Source organism: Rhinolophus hipposideros (genome assembly GCF_964194185.1).
Source record: "Rhinolophus hipposideros genome assembly, contig: HAP1_SCAFFOLD_95, whole genome shotgun sequence".
Taxonomy (NCBI): Eukaryota; Metazoa; Chordata; class Mammalia; order Chiroptera; family Rhinolophidae; genus Rhinolophus; species Rhinolophus hipposideros.
In genome coordinates, this window is record NW_027669123.1 from 270,402 (window position 1) to 293,483 (window position 23,082).

A 23,082-nucleotide genomic window follows, 5' to 3' on the forward strand; every position below is an offset into this window, starting at 1 on the left:
AGGGACTTCTGGGACAAGATAAAGTGTAACAGCACTCGTAAGGCTATCAAAAGGAGAAGAGAGATACAGAAAGGAATTGAAAACCTATTTGAATAAATAATGATGGAAATCTTCCCTAACCTGTTGAAGGAAACGCAAGAGTAGGAAACACACAGAGTTCCAAACAAAATAAAGCAAACCGGCCCAGACCAAGACATACCAGAATTAAAACACCAAAGGGTAAAGACACAGAGAGAATATTAAAACCAGCAAGAGAAAAGCAGTTAGGTACATACAAGGGAGCTCGCATAAGACTGTCAGGTGATCTCTCAAAAGTAAATCTGAAGGACAGAGGAATGGGCAAGAAATATAGAAATGTGATGAAACACAATAATTTACAACCAAGTGCACTGTATCCAGCAAGGCTCTCATTTAGAATGAAACGAGAGGAAAAGAGCTTACCAGAGAAAAAGGAGGTGATGCAGTTCAGCACCAGGAAACCACTATCACAAGAAATGTAAAACCACGACTAGAAAAAAAAGGAGGATGAGGAGAAGGAGGAGAAAGAACAGGATGGGGAGAAGTGAATAAGAAAATGCCAATAACTACGTGCCTACAAATAATTACTTTAAATGTAAATAGATTAAATGCTCCAGAAAAGACATAAGGTAGCTGAATGGTTAAGAATGCAAGACCCATACACACGACAATCAAACTACAAACTTTCTTCACTGCAAAGGAAACCAACAACAACATGAAGTCATGACCGGATGAATGGAGAAGATATTTGCCAATGATATATTTGATAAAGGGTTGACATCCAAAACATATAAGGAACTCATAAGCCTTAACACCAAAAGACGAACAATGCAATTACAAAATGAGAATAGTACCTGAATAGACTTTTCTCCAAAGAGGTCACACAGATAGCCAAGAGACATACGAAAACATGCTCCGTGTCACTAATCATCAGAGAGATGCAAATTAAAAATACAATGAGCTACCACCTCACAACTGTCAGAATGGCCATCATCCATGAATCAACAAGCAACAAGTGTTGGTGTGGATGTGAAGAAAACGGGAGTCCTCGTGCACTTTTGGTGAGACTGCAAATCCGAGCAGACAATGGAAAACAATATGGAAGTTCCTCAAAAATTTAGAAATAGAACTACCATGTGGCACAGCAGTCCCTCTTCTCGGTTTTCCTCCACAGAAATCCAAAACACTAATTTGAAAACAACATGCATTTCTATGGTCGTTGCCACATTATTTTCTTTTTTTATTGTTTTGCCGCGTTATTTTCAATAGTCCAGATAAGAAAGTAACCAGAGGATCCATCATCTTGGAGAAAGAAGAAGATGGACATATATATAACAAAATGCTACTTTTCAGTAATGAAGAATAAATACTTATCGTTTGTGACAACCTGTGTCGACCTAGACGGTATTATTCTAAGTGAAAAAAGTCAGACAGAGAAAGACAAATACCACATGATTTCACTTATTGGTGACATGCAAAACATTTTAAATGAACAGAGAAAAGGGAAACAAACTCATAGGAGCAGAGAACTAACGGATCGTTGCCCAGTTCAAGGATTGTTACGGGAATGCTTGAAATGGAAACAGGATTAAGAAGTATAAAGTGGCAGATATAAAATAGTCGTGAAGATTTCAAGTACAGCACAAAGAATACAGTAAATAAGATTGTAATAACGAAGTACGGTATCAGGGATACCACACTAATCGGGGTACCAGTTTGCACATTATATAAATGCCTAAACACGATGCTGTACACCTGAGGCTCACATCATATTGAATGTCAACTGTAACAGAAATGAAAAATTTTACATTTAGAAAACAAAACTAAAAACTTTCTGAAACTTGACATTTGACTATATGGTTTTTAAGAATCTCTGCTTTTGACCAGAATAAAGAAAGGATCCTATCTTTTGTAGACATGGCTCCTTTCTTTACTTTGGTCAATGCATCATGGACATGGGCATAGAATCTCATGGACATATTTTTATAGGGAGCAGCCAAGAGCATCATCAGCTTTGGAGCCAAGTGGATTTTGCATCAAACCCTCAAACTTCTCCCTGGCTACTGCAAGTCATGCTGCCTAGACTGTCTTGGTCTCCATTTCCTTATCTCTGAAGATGAAGATTCCCTTCCTTGACAAGACTATTCTGAGGATTAAATCACATCGTGCTGGTTACAGAATAGGTCCGGAACAAGTGTTGATTTGACTATGGAGTATTTCACCATATCAGTTAAAAGAAAATCTGTGTCGCTCTTGCTTATATGGGCCAGGGCCCATGCATCAATAGCACATAATCAAACAGGCCATTAAAACACACACACACAAAAAAAAGAATCTCTGCTTTCCAAATTGGTTATTATTTTGTGCAACACATGTACTCTTCAATCAGATGAAGACATTTAAATATATTCACAATGCAATGATTTAGATCATAGTGCAATCCCTTTGTAATATGGGTTTTGAGATGGAGAACGTGAATTCGAAAGTTTCAAAAGTCTACTATTATTTTAGTCTAAGTGATGAACCTAATATCCTGGAAACTAATATAAAACAATATGGAATGTCCACGGACTGTAAGTGAAAAAGAAAATGGAGAAAACACTCCCTCCTAACAAGTATACCATACCAACATACAAAGTGTAAAAAATAAAACTATATGTCTTATGCTATATAGTTTTAAAACTGAAAGCTACCAGGAAGATTTCATGACTGTTACAATGAGCACCGGAATCCATTAAAGATTTCATTTAGGCACGAGTATGATAAAAGTCATGCTGGTATAACGTAAAAGTCACATTAAAATTCCTTACCCTTAACCAAATTGCATATCTCCGTCACTGTGGGAAAACTCCCTATAGAATTTTACTATTACTATACATTTCCCAGCCCCTTCTTTTTCTCAGCTCCCCTCTTCGATACTTACTAAAGTTAAAAGAACAACAACAAAACAATGAAGCGTCAAATGGTCATATGTTATAAAATGTTTCATGCTGACCAATTTTCCATAACAAACATTAAAAAATGATAGGTGGAGCACTACCAAATTTTACAACTTGGTGCTACACAAAACTAAATTAAGAGCACAACAGTTAATTTCACACAGGAACCTTTTACCTTGGTACCAACATCGAAGAGTCCATCGTCTGACGAAGACCATGAATCATCACTGCCATGTTTCCAGGAAAGACTTCCGGGGAAAGATACACAACAGACACAAGTGAGTTCATTTCTTTACAAAGGCAGCAACAACAACAACAAAAGGAGTACAATTCAGCTATCTGCATATGAAATGAAGTTTCTTGATACGATTAAAATTTAGATGATGTTCTAGAAAAGCTATCAGTTATCTATTTATCTATCTATTTATCAGTTATCTATCTATTTATTATCTATCAGTTATCTATTTCTGCCTCCACCACTCCTAACTCATGCAATATTTAATGAAGATACACTCTAAATTTCCATAACAAAGAATGACAGCCAACATGTTGGCAACACCTGAGAGTACCTTGTTTTCACCAAAAGTCCCCAGGGCTGAATTGAAAACGCAATTAATAGCTGACAAGAGGAACCTGAACTGGGACAAAAGCAATGAGCTAAATCGAGGTAGAACGATACACTGACCCTTCTCGATGGTCTGTCCCTGGTTCAAAGATTAATCTGTGTGGGTCAAAAACGGCAGTCTTGCATCTTTAACGTAGAAAGCAGTTATTAAATTGACCCCATTCCTTCCTTTCACCCTGAAACACTACAGTGAGGTCCCTGAAATGTGTGAAATGTTTGCAAGTTACACGTATAAAAGTCAAAGAACAAATATGTATGTTGTTAGCCTCCCCACTCTCCGATCACTTGTCCGCACAGCTTCCTGGCAATCTCCAACCTTGAAAACTTCAGCCCACGAAGGCATAGACTCCTGAAACAAGGTTGGGCTCAAATGACCCACAGTAGGACTTCTCTATTTCCCTGTTCCTGGAAAATAAGCTCAATGGGGCCTCAGTCATCCACTCCCAACACAGGCATGTTACCACCTACCCAACTCCATTACTGTTTTCACAATCAGTCCTCCCACTGCCCAACCCTCCATCTCCATGGGAAGGACATCAGCTCATTGGGAAAAGAGGTGGAGGTGACGAGACACCTGCCGTGGGCCATAGATCTATGTAGTTCAGCAATCTCCAGTGCCTTTGGACTCGAGGGGACCCCCTCTGTAATTTCGGGTGCAGGTGGATGATACCACATTCCTACTTGCTATTAAGAGAATGTTTCCAGAGTCTCAAAGGTTTAATATGTTTTCATACAACCTTAAATTTTGCTGGTTCCTCCAATTCAACAACGGAAAAGCAGCAACCTGTTCAGATACCCTTGAACCCCTTGGTAACAATGGAACCAGGGGTCAGTTAATCCACCTTCCGGAACCACACTCGTCTAATGAATAAAAACTAGGCCTAACAGCAAAGCTACTTTGTGAATCTACTGTGCCGACAACCTGGGATTACCAATGTTAGGCACATAGTATAGGGTCTAGGCCAGAGCAGAACACTCATTAAAGCTTACTGGCTTCTCTCGGCAGTCTCTCAGTTAACATGCAATTTTAGAAATCCATAAAATCCTACCTGCTTGCAGGGTCGCATTTAGAACATTCATCCACTGTTAAAGAAAAAATTTACATTCATTGTAAATACACAACAGAAAAACACAGAACTTTAAAATTATCAGACTGAACTTATGAAAAAATATTTTTGGGACAACCCCTGAAGACTACAGTAGAATGAATGTTAATGATACTATTGGTGGGAAATTAATACGTGCAGAACTTTTACTTCCACTCCTATTTATATGTGTGTACATATATTTATATTTATATATTCATACATATATACGTACACATATATGTACATGCATGTACTTATGCATGTTTGTATGTATTATACATTTATATCTAATGAAAGAAAAATAAGCGGGATGTGCAATCATTTGATAGCTACAAGTCAAGTGCTACTTACAATGATTGTAATCCTCCCAAACCCATTGCAGTCAACGAAACGGTATCAGCAGTAAAATGAGTATCATAAACTAACACGGTCCAATTTAAATAGCATGATTTTTCTGTACTTCTGTCATGAAGAGCAGTTAGAAGAGAGTCCACTTGTTTTGCTCTTACACAGTACCGCTGTGCCGCTCTTCTGTCAAGGGTGTTCAGTTTAGGATGAAACATCCTGTCATCAGCAGCTTAGTCAAGAAGCAGTCTACTTTGCAGCACGGCAAAACACAGGAAATAGACTCTTTCTGGCCCTCTCTCCAGTGCAGGGTAAGTATGAAAGACTTTGCGATTCCAGTTTTATCTAGTCTAACCCCTGAGACTGTTTCCCTCCATTGCTGGAGAGTCTATCCGGCTCACCTCATAGAGCAGGAAGGTCCAAAGGGTTATTGCTGTACAGCAGCGAGTGATGCCATTTTTCTCATCCCTCCCCATAGTGGCAAATGTGTATAGAAATCATGGTTTTTTTACCTTGTAAGTCATATATCATCAAATCCTAAGCCGATGAATAACAGCAAACAAACAAACACCCCCCCCCCAAAAAAAGACAAAGTGGTTATCTTGAATAACAACCTTCAATGACCCTGGAGTTTTAAGTTTTTAAACATTCAAAAAGATGGCCACTGTATGATTCCAACTATATGATATTCAGAAAAAAACAAAACTATAGAAGCAGTAAAAAGACGAGTGGTTTCCAGAGGTTAGGGAGAAGGGAGGACTGAGGAAACGCCACAGAGGGTATCTAGTAGTGAATCTATTCTGTGTGATACTGGAAGGGTGGAGACCTGTCATTATACGTTTGTCAAACCCCACAGATTGTACAACAGCAAGAGTGAGCTCTAACGTAAAGTGTGGGCTGTGAGTGGTCATGCTGAGTCAGTGCAGTTCATAGATCGTCGTGAATGTACCACCCGGGTGCAGGTGTCAACAGCGAGGGAGGCTCTGTGTGGACGGGGATGTGGGTTTTGAGGGAACTTTCTCTACTCTCTACTCAATTTTGCACTGAACCTAAACCTGCTCTAAAAACGAAGGCTTACTAATAAAAAAAAAAAAATTTCCACTGAAACTGCTATTACCAGATATGAACACATTAATGCTATTTTCAAAATACAGTCACTTTGAAAATGAATATCAAGGTCCAGTATCAGAATATGATTATTCACCCAACCGAATGAAGCATATGAAAAGCCATAAACAAAGCAAGTCATTTTTGGAATACTTACACAAGAAAATCACTGATAAACGTGACTGAACATCTCGCTTTAGCATGCTGAATAGGGATGCCAAGTGAATCAAAATGGAATCGTCCCTGTACTTACAGGACAACTTTGATTCTCATTGTAAATCAGAAATCATTGTGCTGATTTTATTCAAAAGCTATATTGAAACATTAATCACACAAAAAGATTGGAGTTGCCATGGTTATTGCCATAGTAATGTATGTGCAATACCTGTGAAATACTCACGAAAAGGCAAAACAGTAACCAGCACTGCAATGTTTAATGGATGATACAACTGAAACCAATACCAAGGCACGTCACCATTTTCCTTGCTATTAAAATAAAATTTTAAGCTACACTAAAAATTAAGTCAGGCCTATAACTGCTGTGCCGAAAAGACTTCATACAGCAGGCCTGACTGCTATCCTTTGAAAGTCCTGCTTGAATGGCTGGCCCTTGGCTGGTATCTGGAAACCTGCATATGGTGAGGGTTCCCACCATTCCCTAACTAAGTGTGGCTCACCGTGCCTGAACTGCTTGTACAAACAAGGTGGTTCATGCTGGACACTCACTTTCCTTCTGGGAATCAGGAATGTTAGTACCAGCTAGGGGGACGCTGCCTATGTGACTGGCGTGCTATGAAAGCACTCCATGAAGGCACTGAGTCTAATGAGACTCCGGTACCAATAGACAGCATTTCACATGTGGTGCCAGAATTTAATAGTGGGGTATTAAGCACATCCTGCTAACTCCACAGGACATGCGTCTTGGAAACTTGCGCCTGGTTCCCTCCTGTCACAGACACTGCCACACACACCTTTTCTCTTTGCTGATTTTGCTCTCACTGTAACAAATCACAGGCATTAGTACAGCTATAAGCTGAGTCTTGTAAAGTGCTCTAGTGAATAACCAAACCCAGGGGTGGTGTTAAGAACCTCTAATAAATGGCATTATATGAAATTTTAATTCTGTGGGTTGATGCTTTCTACATGATTCAGAAGGTGATTTTGCAGATTACCTGTCATTAAATTCGTTTTTTTTGATTCTTCTTTTGCAGATTCCTGTAGAGCTAGATATATTTGAATAAAGGCATAAAGAGGATAAATGAAATGATGTCAGAAAATACTGTAAAACAAGCAACCATCCTATTTTAATCAGAATAAAAAATAAAACATCCTAATGACAACATGTTCTATCAATTCCTATATAGCAAATGAAGAGATCGCACTGTCAATTTTCTACAACTAGGCAAGTTTTATGTTCTTTTTATAATACTTATGAATCAATCAAGTAACTGGGATAATTACAGAAAAACATATAACTATCACTTGTAGTATAATAATGTACACTGATTATAGAGTTCCTTTGCTTTCTAAACTTTTTTATTTCTTATAAAACCAAAAACATAGCTCTCATATGAAAAGGCAGTGGTTAACAGAATATGTGAAAATGAAACAAAAAATTATATCCATGTAGGATGAATTACCCCTGGATATACCAAGAAACTCAACATTCAGAGGAAAAAAAACGTGTCTTCCCTATTGACCTGCTGCATTTCTCTCTCCATCTGATAATGTCCTAGTCACTCTTCTCATGTCCCATTGAAATGCTAGTGCACATTCTGGAAACCTAGGAATCATCTTCGTTTTCTCACTCCCCACTAACTTTTACATTCAATTATCACTAACTTCTATTAACCATAACACTCTCCAGGCTCTGCTTCATTTTTCCACAGCCACTGCCCTAGTCAAACAGGGGCTCTTAGCAGATGGCTTTCACAGGGGGAAAAATGAGACACCACCGACTGTTATTGTTGCTTCCTAAAGGAATAGGATTTATTTTCAGCAAAACAAATGAGAAAGACATAAGCCAGCAAAGACCAACATGTTAAATTGAATAAATTAACCTTCCTGACTTTCTTGTCTTTCAAAATGGATGCGTGAAAACATCACAGTGGACTGATACTAGTCCAAGGAAGTAAAAGCTTCCTTTGTCTGCGACTTATTTTTATGTGCTTTTCTTCAATCTATCCTCTATGTGAGGGGCCAGCAAACTCCAACCTGCCATCAGTTTTTATAAATAAAGCTTTACTGTAGCACGGTCTTGCCTATTCAGTTGGCCCACGACTGTTTTCATACCATGATGGCAGATTTGAGTAGGTATGACAGAGACCACATGGCCTAAAATCAGGCCCTTTACAGATAAGCTTGCTGGTCCCTGCTTATACCACAACCAGAGTGTCCGAATGCCGTCTCATCTTGTTCCTAGTCTGCTCAAAACTCTCCCATGATCCCTGCAGTAACCATTGCTGAGTCCCTGCCCACTTGCCATTTCTTCATCTTCATTCTCACTGGAGAACCACAATGCTGTGTGGATATTTACTGTCCCAATACACAAAGAACATGGCCTCTCTCCAGCTCCACAAAGAAAAATGATTATACTATGCTAATCACAGTGACTGCTGTACCCCTAACTGCTGTGGGAACCAGCATGTGCTGTACCCCAGCCTGGAAATGTTAAGGGATCTACTGGCAGCTTCTCAGTCTTCTTCCTATTTAAAAGAATCACATAGCTGATCATCACTGTTTATCAGGGAAACGGAAATCAAAACCACAGAGAAATACCACCTCATTACTGTCAGATGGCTACCATCAAAATGGCACCAGATAACAAATGTCGGCAAGGAAGTGGAGGAAAGGGAAAACAGACCCTGCACTGTTTTTGGATTTGTAAATTGTTATATTCACTGTGGGAAACAGTATGGAGATTCCTCAAAATATCAGAAATAGAACTGCCATGAGATCTTGCAATTCTACTTCTGGGTATTTGTCCAACGAAAACCAAAACAGTAATTTGAAAAGACACCTGCACCTCTATGTTCACCGCAGCAGTATATATAATAGCCAGGATATGGAAGCAACATAGGCGTCCTTCGATAGATGAATGCATAAAGAGGATTTGATATGTGTGTGTGTGGGGTGTGTGTGTGTGTGTGTGTGTGTATACAGTAATACTATAACTGATATTAGAATAATTAACTCATCCATAATATAACTGATATAATAACTCATCCATAAAAGATGAAATCTTGCCCTTTGTAACAATATGGAAGTTCCTAGAGGTATTATGTAAGTGAAAGAAGACAGAGAAAGACAAATACCTTATGATCTCATTTATATGTGGAACCTAAAAAAACAAAACAAACAAAACAGAAACAGATCCATAGCTACAAAAAAGTAACTTGATTGTTCCCAGATGAAAGGGAGTTGAAGAGATGAACGAAAAAGAAAGTGTATGAGAAGTACAAACTTCCAGTGATGAAATATCTAAGCCACAGGGATGTAGTTAACAGCACAGGGAAAATATCAATAATATTACAGTCACTTTGAAGGGTGATAGATGCTTACTAGACATATTGTGGTGATAACCTCGCAAGGCATATCAATGTCAAATCACTATGCTGTACACCTGAACTGATATAATGTGGTATGCCAACTATATAACACAGAAATGCAGTCCTTCAGCCTTTGGATATTGTCCTGTGAGAATATGATGCTTGGAGCCATTGCTAATTAACCAGCCAGCAAAGAAAATGGAAAACCTACAGAAACGCAGTCCTTCAGCCTTTGGATATTGTCCTGTGAGAATATGATGCTTGGAGCCGTTGCTAATTAACCAGCCAGCAAATGAGACTTAAACGAAACACTGACAACCTCACAACTGAAATAGGGACAACAACAGGCAACTCATGGCATCACAGAACCACCAAAACCATCCTGGTTCCTCCTGTTGTAACCACTGTTAATTAGGTCACCTATTACCTGCAGCTAAAACATTCTAACTGATATATTTCCCAAGGCCTACAGGATAAGAGCAACTCCTTTCTCTAGAACTAAAGACTTTCCTAAGCTTGCCTTACCTAGGTATTCACCACTTTCTCAAACATTCCCACAGCACGCTTTTTATACCATCAAAACTGAACTGCTTGTAAATCCTTCAAAGTTCACTGTGTATCTTAGCCTATGTCTGCAGTTCCTTCTGCCAAATCTATAATCTTGATTATTGTTTCCCCTGCCCAACACGGTCCTTCTGCCTCTTTATCTGGCCAACTCACACTCACACTGCATACTTCCCTTAAATCCTACCCAGATTTTCACAACCGAAATCATCATCATGGACATAAAGTGTCTGGCCCACGAGATCTGACAATTAGGTTCACGAAGTCATCCTAGAAAAAGTGCTGCACACCTCATTGCTGAGTATCACTATGGTCACCTTCGAAGTACACCTCTTGGGAAGCTATGCACCAATGCTAGCACCTAGTCTACTCTGCGAAGCAATTTTGGAACTCTTTATATGGAATGGCCATCAGAGCTGTTGTTGTATTACTCTTGATGTCCTGAATGTCATCAAAATGTCTTTCTTTCAGTATTTCCTTTATCTTCGGGTAAAGAAAGAAGTCATTGGGGGCAGATCAGATAAGTAGGGTGGGTGTATCAATACAGTTATTTGTTTACTGGCTAAAAACTCTCTCACAGACAGTGCCATGGGAGCTGATGTATTGCTGTCATGCAACAGCCATGAATAGTGGGCCAAAGGTTGAGGTTGTTTTCTTCTAACATTTTCATGCAGTCTTTTCAGAACTTCCAAAAACTAAACATGGTTAACTGTTTGTCCAGTTGGTACAAATTTATAATGAGTAATCCCTCTGATGTCAAAACAGTTTAGCAAAATTGTTTTGACTCTTGATTTCGACTGACAGAACTTTTTGGTCTTGGAGAATTGGCTGACTTCCATTGTGTACTTTGATGCTTTGTTTCAGAATCGTATTGGTACACCCACGTTTCATCACCAGTGAAAACACGGCTCAAAACATTGTCTTGCCTCTCCAAAAGGTCTTGGCAGCCTTTGACTCTCCTTTGCTTCTGTTCATCGGTGAGCTCCTTTGGATCTATTTTTGCACACACCTTTCTCATGCCAAGATTGTCAGTTAAAATTTTCCTAACTGTTTCTGTATCGATGTTTACTTGGTCTGCTATGCTTCTCACAGTCAGCCAATGATTTTGACTCACAATTCGATGAATTTTTGCAATGTTTCCTCCGTTCTGGTCGTTACTGGCCACCATGACGTCTCTTCATCAGTGACGCAATCTTTCCCCTCAGAAAAATGTTTAATCTATTTGTACATAGCCGTTTTCCTTGTGACATTATCCCCATGAACCTGGACTAACATGTTCCTGATTTCACTTCCACTCTTGCCAAGTTTAACAAGAAATTTAATGTTTGATCATAGCTCTGATTCAAGCTCAGACAGCCTCGCAATGGCACACAAAAACATGCAACAACAACGAGCAAGACACTCGTGTCAGCTCAGCAAGACACCACCACACATCAACACGAACACAGCTCTGAGACACTGATATACCAAGGTTATGAAACCTTACTGAGCTGTTTCTACAGTGCTGCCAATGTAAGCGCACGGTGGCAAGTTCTCAAACTTAATTGTCAGATCTGATGCTACAACCCAATAAAAAACAATAATGATAATTATAAGCTCTCAGTGGACTCTGGCACCTAGTAAGCACTGTGTAAAGTATAATAAATAATAAAAATGACAATAATAAGAACACGCTCTTGGAGGTAGGGACTGTGGTTTTAAAATGCTTGTCTTCTGCAACATCAAAATAACACTTAGTGCCTAAAAGACTCCTGATGGTTACATAGCAAACGGCTGCAGAGGCAAATAAATACATGAATGAAAAGATTGGCCTTGAAAATTCTGTTTTAAGAAACCATAGAAATAAGCCAGGGACAGCTCTAAAGTCTTAGGGGCACATTAAAGATCAAATTCCATTTCATCTCTGTGTTTCCTATAACTTGCAAAACCACCGACACAAGTGCTTTGATAGAGGTCTACTAAGTTAAAGGGGTCCTTGGGCATTTCAGATTGCACAATGTGCCACATTCAGTGAGCAGAATAGCGTTTTTGTCATTGTGAAACTTTTCTGTACTTTTATTATAATCTTTTGAGTCCTAAGTTAGGCTATGGGAACATTTATTATGATTATCTTTTGACTAATGGCTACAAAGCATCTTGTTCTAGAGAAATTACACTGTTATGACAACTATCCAACTAACAGAAGAAAACATTTTCTTCTAATGAGGTCAACATGTCTCACTCTGTTTTGACTTATGAGAAAAAAAGGTGATAATAGTGAGACCTTGTTGGCATATCCACATGGAAAATAACCCATGCTTCTCAACAAGGCACAGCTTTACTGACTTGTATCAGTAGATACCTTTTAAAAACAGTCTCACTGCGGAGAACTACCAAAAATGGCAGCGTGAGGTGAGCCTCTGTAACGTTCCCCTGGAATTTACAACTAATCGGACAACAATAACTCCACAAAGGACTCCCTGCACAGCAGGCAGGCAAGATGAAGAGGCCCACTACTGAATTCACCTCCAGGTGGGCGAATCGCGTGAGTGGGGGAGGAGGGAAGGGAGAAGTGCGGAGAAGGAGCCGCGTGGGAGCAGGTCAAAGACCTAGATCAGTGCTCCGAGCACGCTGCATCCCGGAACTACCGCAGCTGCGGGAGAGGGAAGGACTCGGACTGCTAGGGCTCCGCTTACGGCCCACAGGGCTGAGGGGGCAGCATATAACACGGCTGAACCCAACCCACAAGGCAGAGACCTCGGAGCAAAGACTGAGGGAAGAAGGCTGAAAATGGTGGTTTAAGCCCTCACTGCCGAGCGGAGAACGGAAGCCTTAGGCACTAAGACTAGCCGCCCCCTCCCTACCCTCCCAGAGTTCGGCCCACCCCCAACGGCCCGGTGCTAGAAGCGATAAAGTAGCAGTGTCAGATCAAAAGGACAGGATATTTGCAGATCTGAGAACTGTGGACCGTAGACACAGATTCGCAGCCCAACTAGTTCCGGCGAAGGGGAGGGAGCTGTGGAAGCGGGACCAGCTGTGGTGGTGGTCGCTGCCATTGCTCTGGGCCACCTCTCACAACTCACCCCGCCCCTGGCCCCACCTATCTGGGCGGATCCCTGCAGGAGTAAACAGAACTGCTGAAACATACGGGCTCTTAATCGGGTGCAAAAAGAGCTTTGGAACTTCAAAAGTTCTCTGCACCCCCACAAGGACGTGGCGCCCTATGACCCAGGTGAACTGTTAACAGAGGAGAGGCCAGTCTCTCAGGAAATCCCGCCATTGTGTGAGAAGCTGGAATAGTGCAGAGAAAACGTAGCACTACTGTGTCAGAGGAAAAAAAAGGCTGCAGTCAGAGAGAAAATAAAACGTTCTACCAACAAGTATTGGAAAACAAAAGAAAGACCTCTTCCTATCAACCTGTTGCAGAAGCCTCTCCTGTAGATGTCTAAGAAGAGAAATAATAAATCAGTAATTGCCAAGAAAAACCAAGGCAACAAGACAGCTCAGAAAGAAAGGGAAGTCTCCAGAAAAGGAACTTAAAGATATGGAAATATGTGACTTAAATGATAGAGAATTCAAGATTGCAGTTCTGAAAAACCTCAAAGAGATGCAAGAAAACACAGAAAGGCAATTTAATGAACTCAGAAACGCAATCAAAGAACAACATGAGCATTTTATGAAAGAGATTGAAATTTTGAAAAAGAACCAAATGGAATTTCTGGAGATTAAGAACTCAATAGAAGAAATTGAGAATGAAATAACCAGCTTAGGTAGTAGAGTTGACCATATGGAGGAAAGAATCAGTGACATCGAAGATAGAAACCTGGAAATTACACAGATGGAAAAAGAAAGAGACTTGAGACTTAAAAGAAATGAAAGAACTCTACAAGAAGTATCTGACTCCATCAGAAAGAGCAATATAAGAATAACGGGCATACCAGAAGGAGAAGAAAGAGAGAAGGGAACAGAGAATATATTCAAAGAAATTGTTGATGAGAACTTCCCAAATTTGTGGACAGAACTGGATCCTCGAATCCAAGAATCAAATAGAACACCTAATTACCTCAATCCCAACAGGCCTTCTCCAAGGCACATTACATTGAAGCTGTCTAAAATTAACACCAAAGAAAGAATCCTCAAGGCAGCCAGGGAAAAGAAGACGGTAACCTACAAAGGAAAGCCCATTAGATTATCATCAGATTTTTCAGCAGAAACTCTACAAGCCAGGAGGGAGTGGAACCAAATATTCAAAATGTCGAAAGAGAGAAATCATGAGCCAAGAATGATATATCCAGCAAAGATATCCTTTAGATATGAAGGAGGAATAAAGACTTTTCCAGACATACAGAAGCTGAGGGAATTTTCTAATACACGACCTGCACTACAAGAAACACTAAAGGAGGCTATTCGACCACCATCAACAGGGACAATTTGTGGCAACCGAAACATAAAAAAAAAAAAGGGGGGAGCGTAAAGGCCTGAACCAGAATATGGGAATGGAGAAAGTAAGCGTGCTGAAGAAAATGGAATACTCTAAATATCAAACTTTCTTTTACATAATCTTAAGGGTAACCACTCAAAAAAAAATCCAGAACTGAAATATATACTGTAATAAAAGAAGAAACAGAGGGAAACATCATAGAATACCACCACACAGAAATAACAGACAACAACAAAAAGGCAAAGAAACAATGGAGTCACAGCCTTACCAGAAAACTAAAGATAGAATGACAGGAAATCCTCACGTATCAATAATCACCCTAAATGTAAATGGACTGAACTCACCAATAAAAAGGCACAGAGTAGCAGATTGGATCAAAAAACTAAACCCAACCACATGCTGTCTCCAAGAGACACATCTCAGCTACAAGGACAAGCATACACTCAAAGTGAAAGGGTGGAAATTGACACTCCAAGCAAATGGTACCCAGAGAAAATCAGGTGTAGCCATAATGATATCAGATGAAACAGACTTCAGGGTGAAAAAGATAACAAGAGACAAAGATGGACATTTCATAATGGTAAAGGGGACTATACAACAAGACATAACAGTCATCAATATTTATGTCCCAAATCAGGGAGCACAGAAATATACCAAGCAACTACTAATAGAACTAAAGGGAGAAATTGACCAAAACACAATTATACTAGGGGACTTAAATACATCATTGACAGCTATGGATAGATCATCCAAACCGAAGATAAATAACGAAATTGCAGCCCTAAATGACACATTACATGAAATGGACATCATTGTCATATATAGAGCACTTCATCCTAAAACATCATACTATACATTCTTTTTGAGTGTACATGGAACATTCTCAAGGATAGACCATATATTAGGGCAGAAAAGCAGCCTCAGCAAATTTAAGAAGATTGAAATCATACCAAGCATATTCTCTGATCACAAGGCTTTGAAATTGAGATTGGATATCAACTGCGAAAAGAAAGCAGGAAAAAACACAAATACATGGAGATGAAACCACATACTTTTAAAGAACGACTGGGTTAAAGAAGAAATTAGAGGAGAGATCAAAAGATACATAGAAACAAATGACAATGAAAGTACATCCTACCAAAATTTTTGGGATGCAGCGAAAGCAGTTTTAAGAGGGAAGTTTATATCATTACAGGCCTGTCTCAAGAAAAGAGAAAAATCCTAAATAAACAACCTCATGTTACACCTCAAAGAACTAGAAAAAGAAGAACAAGTGAAACCCAAGGTCAGCAGAAGAAAGGAAATAACAAAAATCAGAGCAGAGCTCAATGAAATAGAGAACAAAAAGACAATAGAAAAAATTAATGTGACAAAGAGCTGGTTCTTTGAAAAAATTAATAAAATCGACAAACCCTTGGCTAGACTCACTAAGATAAAAAGAGAGAAGACACTAATTAACAAAATCAGAAATGAGAAAGGGGAAGTTATCACGGACACCACAGGAATACAAAGGATCATGCAAGAATACTATGAAGGACTATATGCCACCAAATTCAATAACCTAGAAGAAATGGACAAGATCTTAGAAACATATAGCCTTCCAAGGCTGAACCATGAAGAACTGGAAAATCTAAACAGACCGATCACCAGTAACGAAATTGAATCAGTCATCAAAAACTTTCCCAAAATCAAAAGTCCTGGACCAGATTGCTTCACCAGTGAATTCTACCAAACCTTCAAAGAGGATCTAATACCAATCCTGCTCAAACTCTTCCAAAAAATTGAAGAAGAGTCAGTACTCCCTAACTCATTTTATGAGGCCAACATTACCCTGATACCAAAACCTGGTAAGGACAACACAAAAAAAGAAAACTACAGGCCTATATCTCTGATGAATACTGATGCAAAAATCCTGAACAAAATTCTAGCAAAGCGAATACAACAATGCATCAAAAAGATTATTCACCACGACGAAGTGGGGTTCATACCCGGGGCACAAGGATGGTTCGACATCCGCAAAGCCATCAATGTGATACATCACATGAACAAAATAAAGGACAAAAATCATATGATTATATCAATTGATGCAGAAAAAGCATTTGACAAGATACAACAATCACTTATGATTAAAACACTTAAAAAAAAAGGTATAGAAGGAAAATACCTTAACGTAATAAAGGCCATCTATGACAAGCCCTCAGCTAATCTCATAATTAATGGTAAAAAACTGAAGCCCTTTGCTCTACGTTCAGGAACACAACAGGGCTGTCCCCTATCACCTCTGCTTTTCAACACAGTGTTGGAAGTCCTTGCCAGAGCCATCAGGCAAGAGAAAGAAATAAAGCATCCAAATTTGGAATGAAGAAGTTAAAATATCACTCTTTGCAGATGACATGATGCTATATATAGAAAACCCTAAGGACTCCACCAAAAAGCTGTTAGAAACAATCAACGAATACAGTAAGTTGCTGGCTACAAAATCAACATACAAAAGTCCATTGCATTCCTATATACTAACAATGAAATCTCAGAAAAAGAAATACAAAAAACAATTCCCTTTGCAATTGCAGCAAAAAGAATAAAATACCTAGGAATAAACTTAACCAAGGAAGTGAAGGATTTATATGCTGAAAACTGTAAGACATTTTTGAAAGAAATTGAAGAAGACACAAAGAAATGGAAAGACATTCCGTGCTCATGGATTGGAAGAATCAACATAGTTAAAATGGCCATATTACCCAAAGCCATATACAGATTTAATGCAATCCCCATCAAAATCCCAATGGCATCTTTTTAAAGAAATAGAACAAAAAATCATCAGATTTGTTTGGAACCACAAAAGGCCCTGAATAGCCAAAGCAATCTTAAGAAAAAAGAACAATGCTGGAGGTATCACACTGCCTGACTTTAGCTTGTACTACAGGGCTACAATAATCAAAACAGCATGGTATTGGCAGAAAAACAGACACATAGACCAATGGAATAGAATTGAGAACCCAGAAATAAAACCACATAAATATGGACAGATAATTTTTGACAAAAGAAGCTAAAAACATACAATGGAGGAAAGACAGCCTCTTCAATAAATGATGCTGGGAGAATTGGATAGCCACGTGCAAAAGAATGAACTGGACTGTTATCTGTCACCATGTACCAAAATTAATTCAAAATGGATCAAAGACTTAAGCATAAGACCTGACACAATAAACTGCATTGAAGAAAACATAGGTACTAAACTTATGGACCTTGGGTTCAAAGAACATTTTATGAATTTGACTCCAAAGGCAATGGACGTAAAAGCTAAAATAAACAAATGGGACTATATGAAACTTAAAAGTTTCTGCACAGCAAAAGAAACCATCGACAAATAAAGAGGCAACCGACTGAATGGGAGAAGATTTTTGCAAATGGTTCCTCCGATAAGGGTCTAACATCCAAAATATACAAGGAACTCATGAAACTCAACAACAAAAAAACAAACAACCCAATTGAAAAATGGGCAGAGGACCTGAAGAGACATTTCTCCAAAGAGGACTTACAAATGGCAAATAGACATATGAAAAAATGCTCCACATCACCAATCATCAGAGAAATGCAAATAAAAACCACAATGAGATATCACCTCACCCCAGTCAGAATGGCTTTCATCAACAAGACAAATAGCAACAAGTGTTGGAGAGGCTGTGGAGAAAAAGGAACCATCTTACACTGTTGGTGGGAATGCAGACTGGTGCAGCCGCTATGGAAGGCAGTGTGGAGGTTCCTCAAAAAATTACAAATAGAATTACCATATGACCCAGCAATCCCTCTCCTGGGTAACTACCCAAAGAATTTGAAATCAGTTATACATAAAGACACGTGTGCTCCAATGTTCATTGCAGCTTTGTTTATGGTGGCCAAGACATGGAAACAACCAAAATGTCCTTCGATAGATGAATGGATAAAGAAGTTGTGGTATATAAACACAATGGAATACTATTCGGCCTTAAGGAAAGATGATATAGGAACATTTGTGACAACATGAATGGATCTTGAGAGTATAATGCTAAGCGAAATAAGTCAGACAGAAAAAGCAGAGAACCCTATGATTTCACTGATATGTGGTATATAAACCAAAAACAACGAAAGAACAAGACAAACAAATGAGAAACAAAAATTCATAGTCACAGACAATAGTTTAGTGGTTACCAGAGGGTAAAGGGGGTGGGGGGAGGGAGATGAGGGTAAGGGGTATCAAATATATGGTGATGGAAGGAGAACTGACTCTGGGTGGTGAACACATACTGGGATTTATAGATGATGTAATACAGAATTGTACACCTGAAATTATGTAATTTCATTAACAATTGTCACCCCAATAAATAAATTTTTAAAAAAAACAGTCTCACTGCGATTCCTTCACACTGGCTAAGTTTTGTAGTTCTTATTGTTTGCCATTTGTTTATGGGACTACGAAGGTATTGTTGAGTTCTTAGTTTTAGTTACATTATGGTGAGACAAACCACAATGTAATAACAAGAATTCATTCACTACGTGTAATCCATTTGCTGTAAAATTTAAACAAATATCCATTTTTACAAGTCCAACTTATTGTCCAACTTATAAGGTGATTATAGAAGCAACATACAACATACTAACTTAAAAATCATTTTTCTTATTTACACAAATATCATATGGGATTGTAGGGGTCATGACTAGATAAATGAGTTTCTTTTCACACAATACTCTCTCAGATTTTAAATTACCTACAATTAACTTTTATAATAATTCTGAATACTAGACTATTAAGAAAGACATTAACTAACAAAGAAAAAATATACATGCAATATACACATTTTTTAACAGCTCTTTCAATAGCAAAACTTTCTTAGTCTTACTGTATGTCTGGTAGGACCACAAAGAATACTTCACTATTAAGAGTCTTACCTCGACTGTTACTGTCAGAAGACGTTTCACATCTCCATCCTTTTTTATAACCAGAAATTAGTTGGACGTTGCTATGTATAAAAGAGGTGAGAATATTACTGTCTTAATACTGACAGGAAAACATTTATCAAAACATGGAATTCTTAGAGTATTTCAGGTAATATCTGAACTAATATAAAAACTTGAATTATCCCATACGCTTCAATTTTGTAAGTTCTAAAGACAAACAAATAAAGAAACAAAACCTTATAGACACAGACAACAGTTCAGTAGTTGTCAGACAGTAAGTGGAAGAGGGGATAGTAGAAAAGGGTAAAGGGGGTCAAACATATGGTGACAGAAGGAGAACTGACTCTGGGTGGTCAACACACAATGTGATATATAGACAATATATTAAAGAATTGTACATTTGAAACCTATGTAATTTTACTAACCATTGTCACCCCTATAAATTTAAGTTAAAAAAAAACCATAGTAAGTTGTACAAAATTTTTCTTAAGCATGTGATTAAAGAAGACAAAAAAACAAGGTGAACCAGTCATGTTGAGGGCAGTATAGTTCAGTCAGTGAATTAGAATTAGCAGGGGCAAGTGTTGAGAACTCAGAAATCCTAGTTCTATAGCCCACAAGATCCGTTTTCGGGGAAGTCACCGCTGTTAGGCTCAGAGCTTTCCTCTACAAACCAAGCATCTCACTGCCTTATTTTACAGGTTGTCAGAGGATCAAATAGGTAATACAGCAAAATTGTAAGGCAACGGAATAACTTTTTTTGAGCTTTAGTTTTTGAAATTATTTTGGAATTCCAAATAAACCTAATGTGTGCTTTTCATAGGTTCTATTTAACATTCAAATGTTGCAGTTTACAGAAAATGTTTTTAATTTTGGTTATCAGCTACTCTCTTTGTGGTTTGTAATTCAGTACATCTCAGCTATTATGTAATTTGTAATTAAATGCGTTTAGAAATATGTTACCTCAATAAGGTAGATAACATAACTGCCCCTATTATCGTAGCTAATCACACCAGTGGCAGAAAAGTCACAGAAGTCAAGACCTGGCTTGGACTACTTCCGTCTCATGTCTACCTCCTGAAACTCTGACCTCTCAGATCTTTCTAACCTTCCTAGGCATCCCCAGTTGACGTGGAAGATAGAACACATGCACACTCATGAGGCGTGGAAGGGGTGCAGCTATTCTAACACCAAGTAACCTCCTTTAGATCCAGAGCTTTCTGTTTACTGGCTTCCGTGTCAGGCAAAACTTTAAATACTCTGAAACCTGAGGGAGAGTCAAGTCACTGGCCAGATTTTCATTATTTTGGAAAACAGATCACTGAGCCTCATCTTAACTAAGGAATCACAGGCAAGTTAGTGTCTACTACTCTGGGAAAGGCGTATGGGACCTTCCAGGACCTAAGGAAAGATACTCCATGGGATAGCAAGTGGCCTTGGGGTACAGATCTGGTAACAGGAGAAAGGAAAGTCTGATCTTTTCCTGCAGCATTACTGGCACCTCTCTGACAGCTCAGAAAGTTCCAACTAACATGTGCCGGCAGAAGACACAACAAGACACTCAAAAGGGTAAGTCATTATGAGGTTTGGGCTAAGATGTGGGCCCCACATAGTTTTTCAGTGTTGGGGAAGGCTGTGTGTGGCTAAAGCTAGAAGTCCAGACTCCCGGGACAGGGAGCTGGTGCTCTGGAATAGGGGCTAAGGATGTAAGCGAGCATCTGCATGTCAAGTTAAAAATATCGCCACTTCGAAGTCCAAATGTGGAAAACCATGGACACAGAGGACTCGGGATCAGCAAGGGAACCTGGGAGCACAGGGAGTCATGACGACGGGATCCGTTTCTATAGCAACCATGCAGCAACACAATCGATGGAAACCAATGAATGACCAGAATGACCTTCCTTCCCTCTCCATCTGACTTGTGAAAGAGGATGGTCCCCCTTGGACTTAGGGAACACTCTGGCTTCTTGAAAAATTCAAGGGGGGAGCATAGCCAATAGCCTCCAGAAAATACAGAATTTCCTGCTAAACTGTACATTTTACACACCCAAATAACTAGTAGGAAAAGTCAGAGAAGAGACATTATTGGTACCTGACACACAGGGGTTATGCTTGGAATGAAACGGAGAATGTGGGGATCCCTAAAGATAAAGGTCTTCAAAGTTCTGGGATAAGGAATCTGTCCCTTTGCTACGTCTTACACGTCTGATCGTTTGCTTGGTTTCTGGCTGAGGATGTCTACTAACTCACTGCCATTCCCCTCCTGCCTGACCCCAGTTAGGACGTCTCACCTGTTCCCTAAGAAGTAACAGTTCAAGTGTTTGGAAGCCCAGTTTGGTGATAACTAGCATTTCAATGTACACACTTACTCCTTCAAACCCTTAGAGAAAGCATATTCTTCCGCGGTGCGCCCAGTGTCATCTCGAGCAAAGACATCTGCACCTGCCTGAAGCAGAAGCTGGACTGTATTTGAGGACTTATTCCTTGCAGCAAGCATGAGGGCTGTTCTGAAATAACGAAGAGACAACTTCACCCTTAGGAACTTTCAGTTACATAAACAGCAACATTGAGAGACTTTACCAAGTTCAATACAGTGCTTATCTGTATACAATCGACCATTTACATGCTTAAGTGTTCATCTTTGTAAATTATGTCCAAGGCTAAAATGAAGGGACATAAAAACAAAACAAAAAAAGCCTCTTGCCCCACTGGGTATTACCTAGAAGGTGCTAATTTAAAGGTCTCTAATAGACAAGTAACTCTGCTGAGGTCACTTATCTGAAATAGGTGAAGATTTCAATGAAGAATTTCCCGTTTCGTCCTTAGTCTTATATATGGTGCATCCAAAGTCAGCTAGAAGTCAAGTAAGTTAAAGCTACTTGGCAGGCTCAAAACAATAATATTAGTACTAATTCTAGTAAACATTGTCATCGTTGAGTTAACGGTGCTCATAAGCATGTGCTGGGCACTGAATCACATGCCAGGTCATGACACACGACCATACTTGAAGGAGATATTATTTCCCTCGTTTCCACATCGGGAAACATGTTTGGTGATGACAGTAATGTTCCCATGGTCACACACGTGACACATAGGAAAGCTGAACATTGAACCCAGTCCTGAGTGCACTGAAAGCCCATCTCTTCTTTAATCACCCATCCATGACTTGTTTCATTAAAGAAGAAGTTTATTCAGTTAATGTTGTCTTTCTCCCTTCTACCCATACCAATTAAAAATGATTAAAAAAAACATCAAAATAGACTAGAAATGAAAAAAGAATAAAAACTGAGGAATATCTGGTAGTAATAATTCACAGTCATTTAGGGAACACCCTATAACATCAGTATTCCTTCAGGAAAACAATTTAAAGCAGAGTCATCCAAACAACAAAATCAACTCCTATTTACGTTTAACGTGCATCTTTTAAGGAAACCTGAATACACAGTAGAGGTTAAAAAAACTGTCAGAGAGACTAAACCCAATATTGTATCAT

At 39.0% G+C, this 23,082-nt stretch overlaps 1 protein-coding gene across 2 annotated transcripts in view; it reads right to left on the bottom strand.

Annotated features, from left to right (window-relative positions):
• The window catches only part of LOC308495678 (uncharacterized protein), a 62,435-nt gene that overhangs the window by 29,394 nt on the left and 9,959 nt on the right, over window positions 1–23,082 (bottom strand). For both annotated transcript variants that reach the window (XM_081080649.1, XM_081080648.1), the window contains exons 5-9: window positions 21,959–22,096; window positions 19,581–19,651; window positions 7,295–7,345; window positions 4,632–4,665; window positions 3,133–3,205 (exon numbers count right to left, since the gene is read on the bottom strand). In XM_081080649.1, coding sequence (XP_080936775.1) covers window positions 3,133–3,205; window positions 4,632–4,665; window positions 7,295–7,345; window positions 19,581–19,651; window positions 21,959–22,096 — 367 coding nt within the window. The remainder of the gene's footprint in view (window positions 1–3,132; window positions 3,206–4,631; window positions 4,666–7,294; window positions 7,346–19,580; window positions 19,652–21,958; window positions 22,097–23,082) is intronic.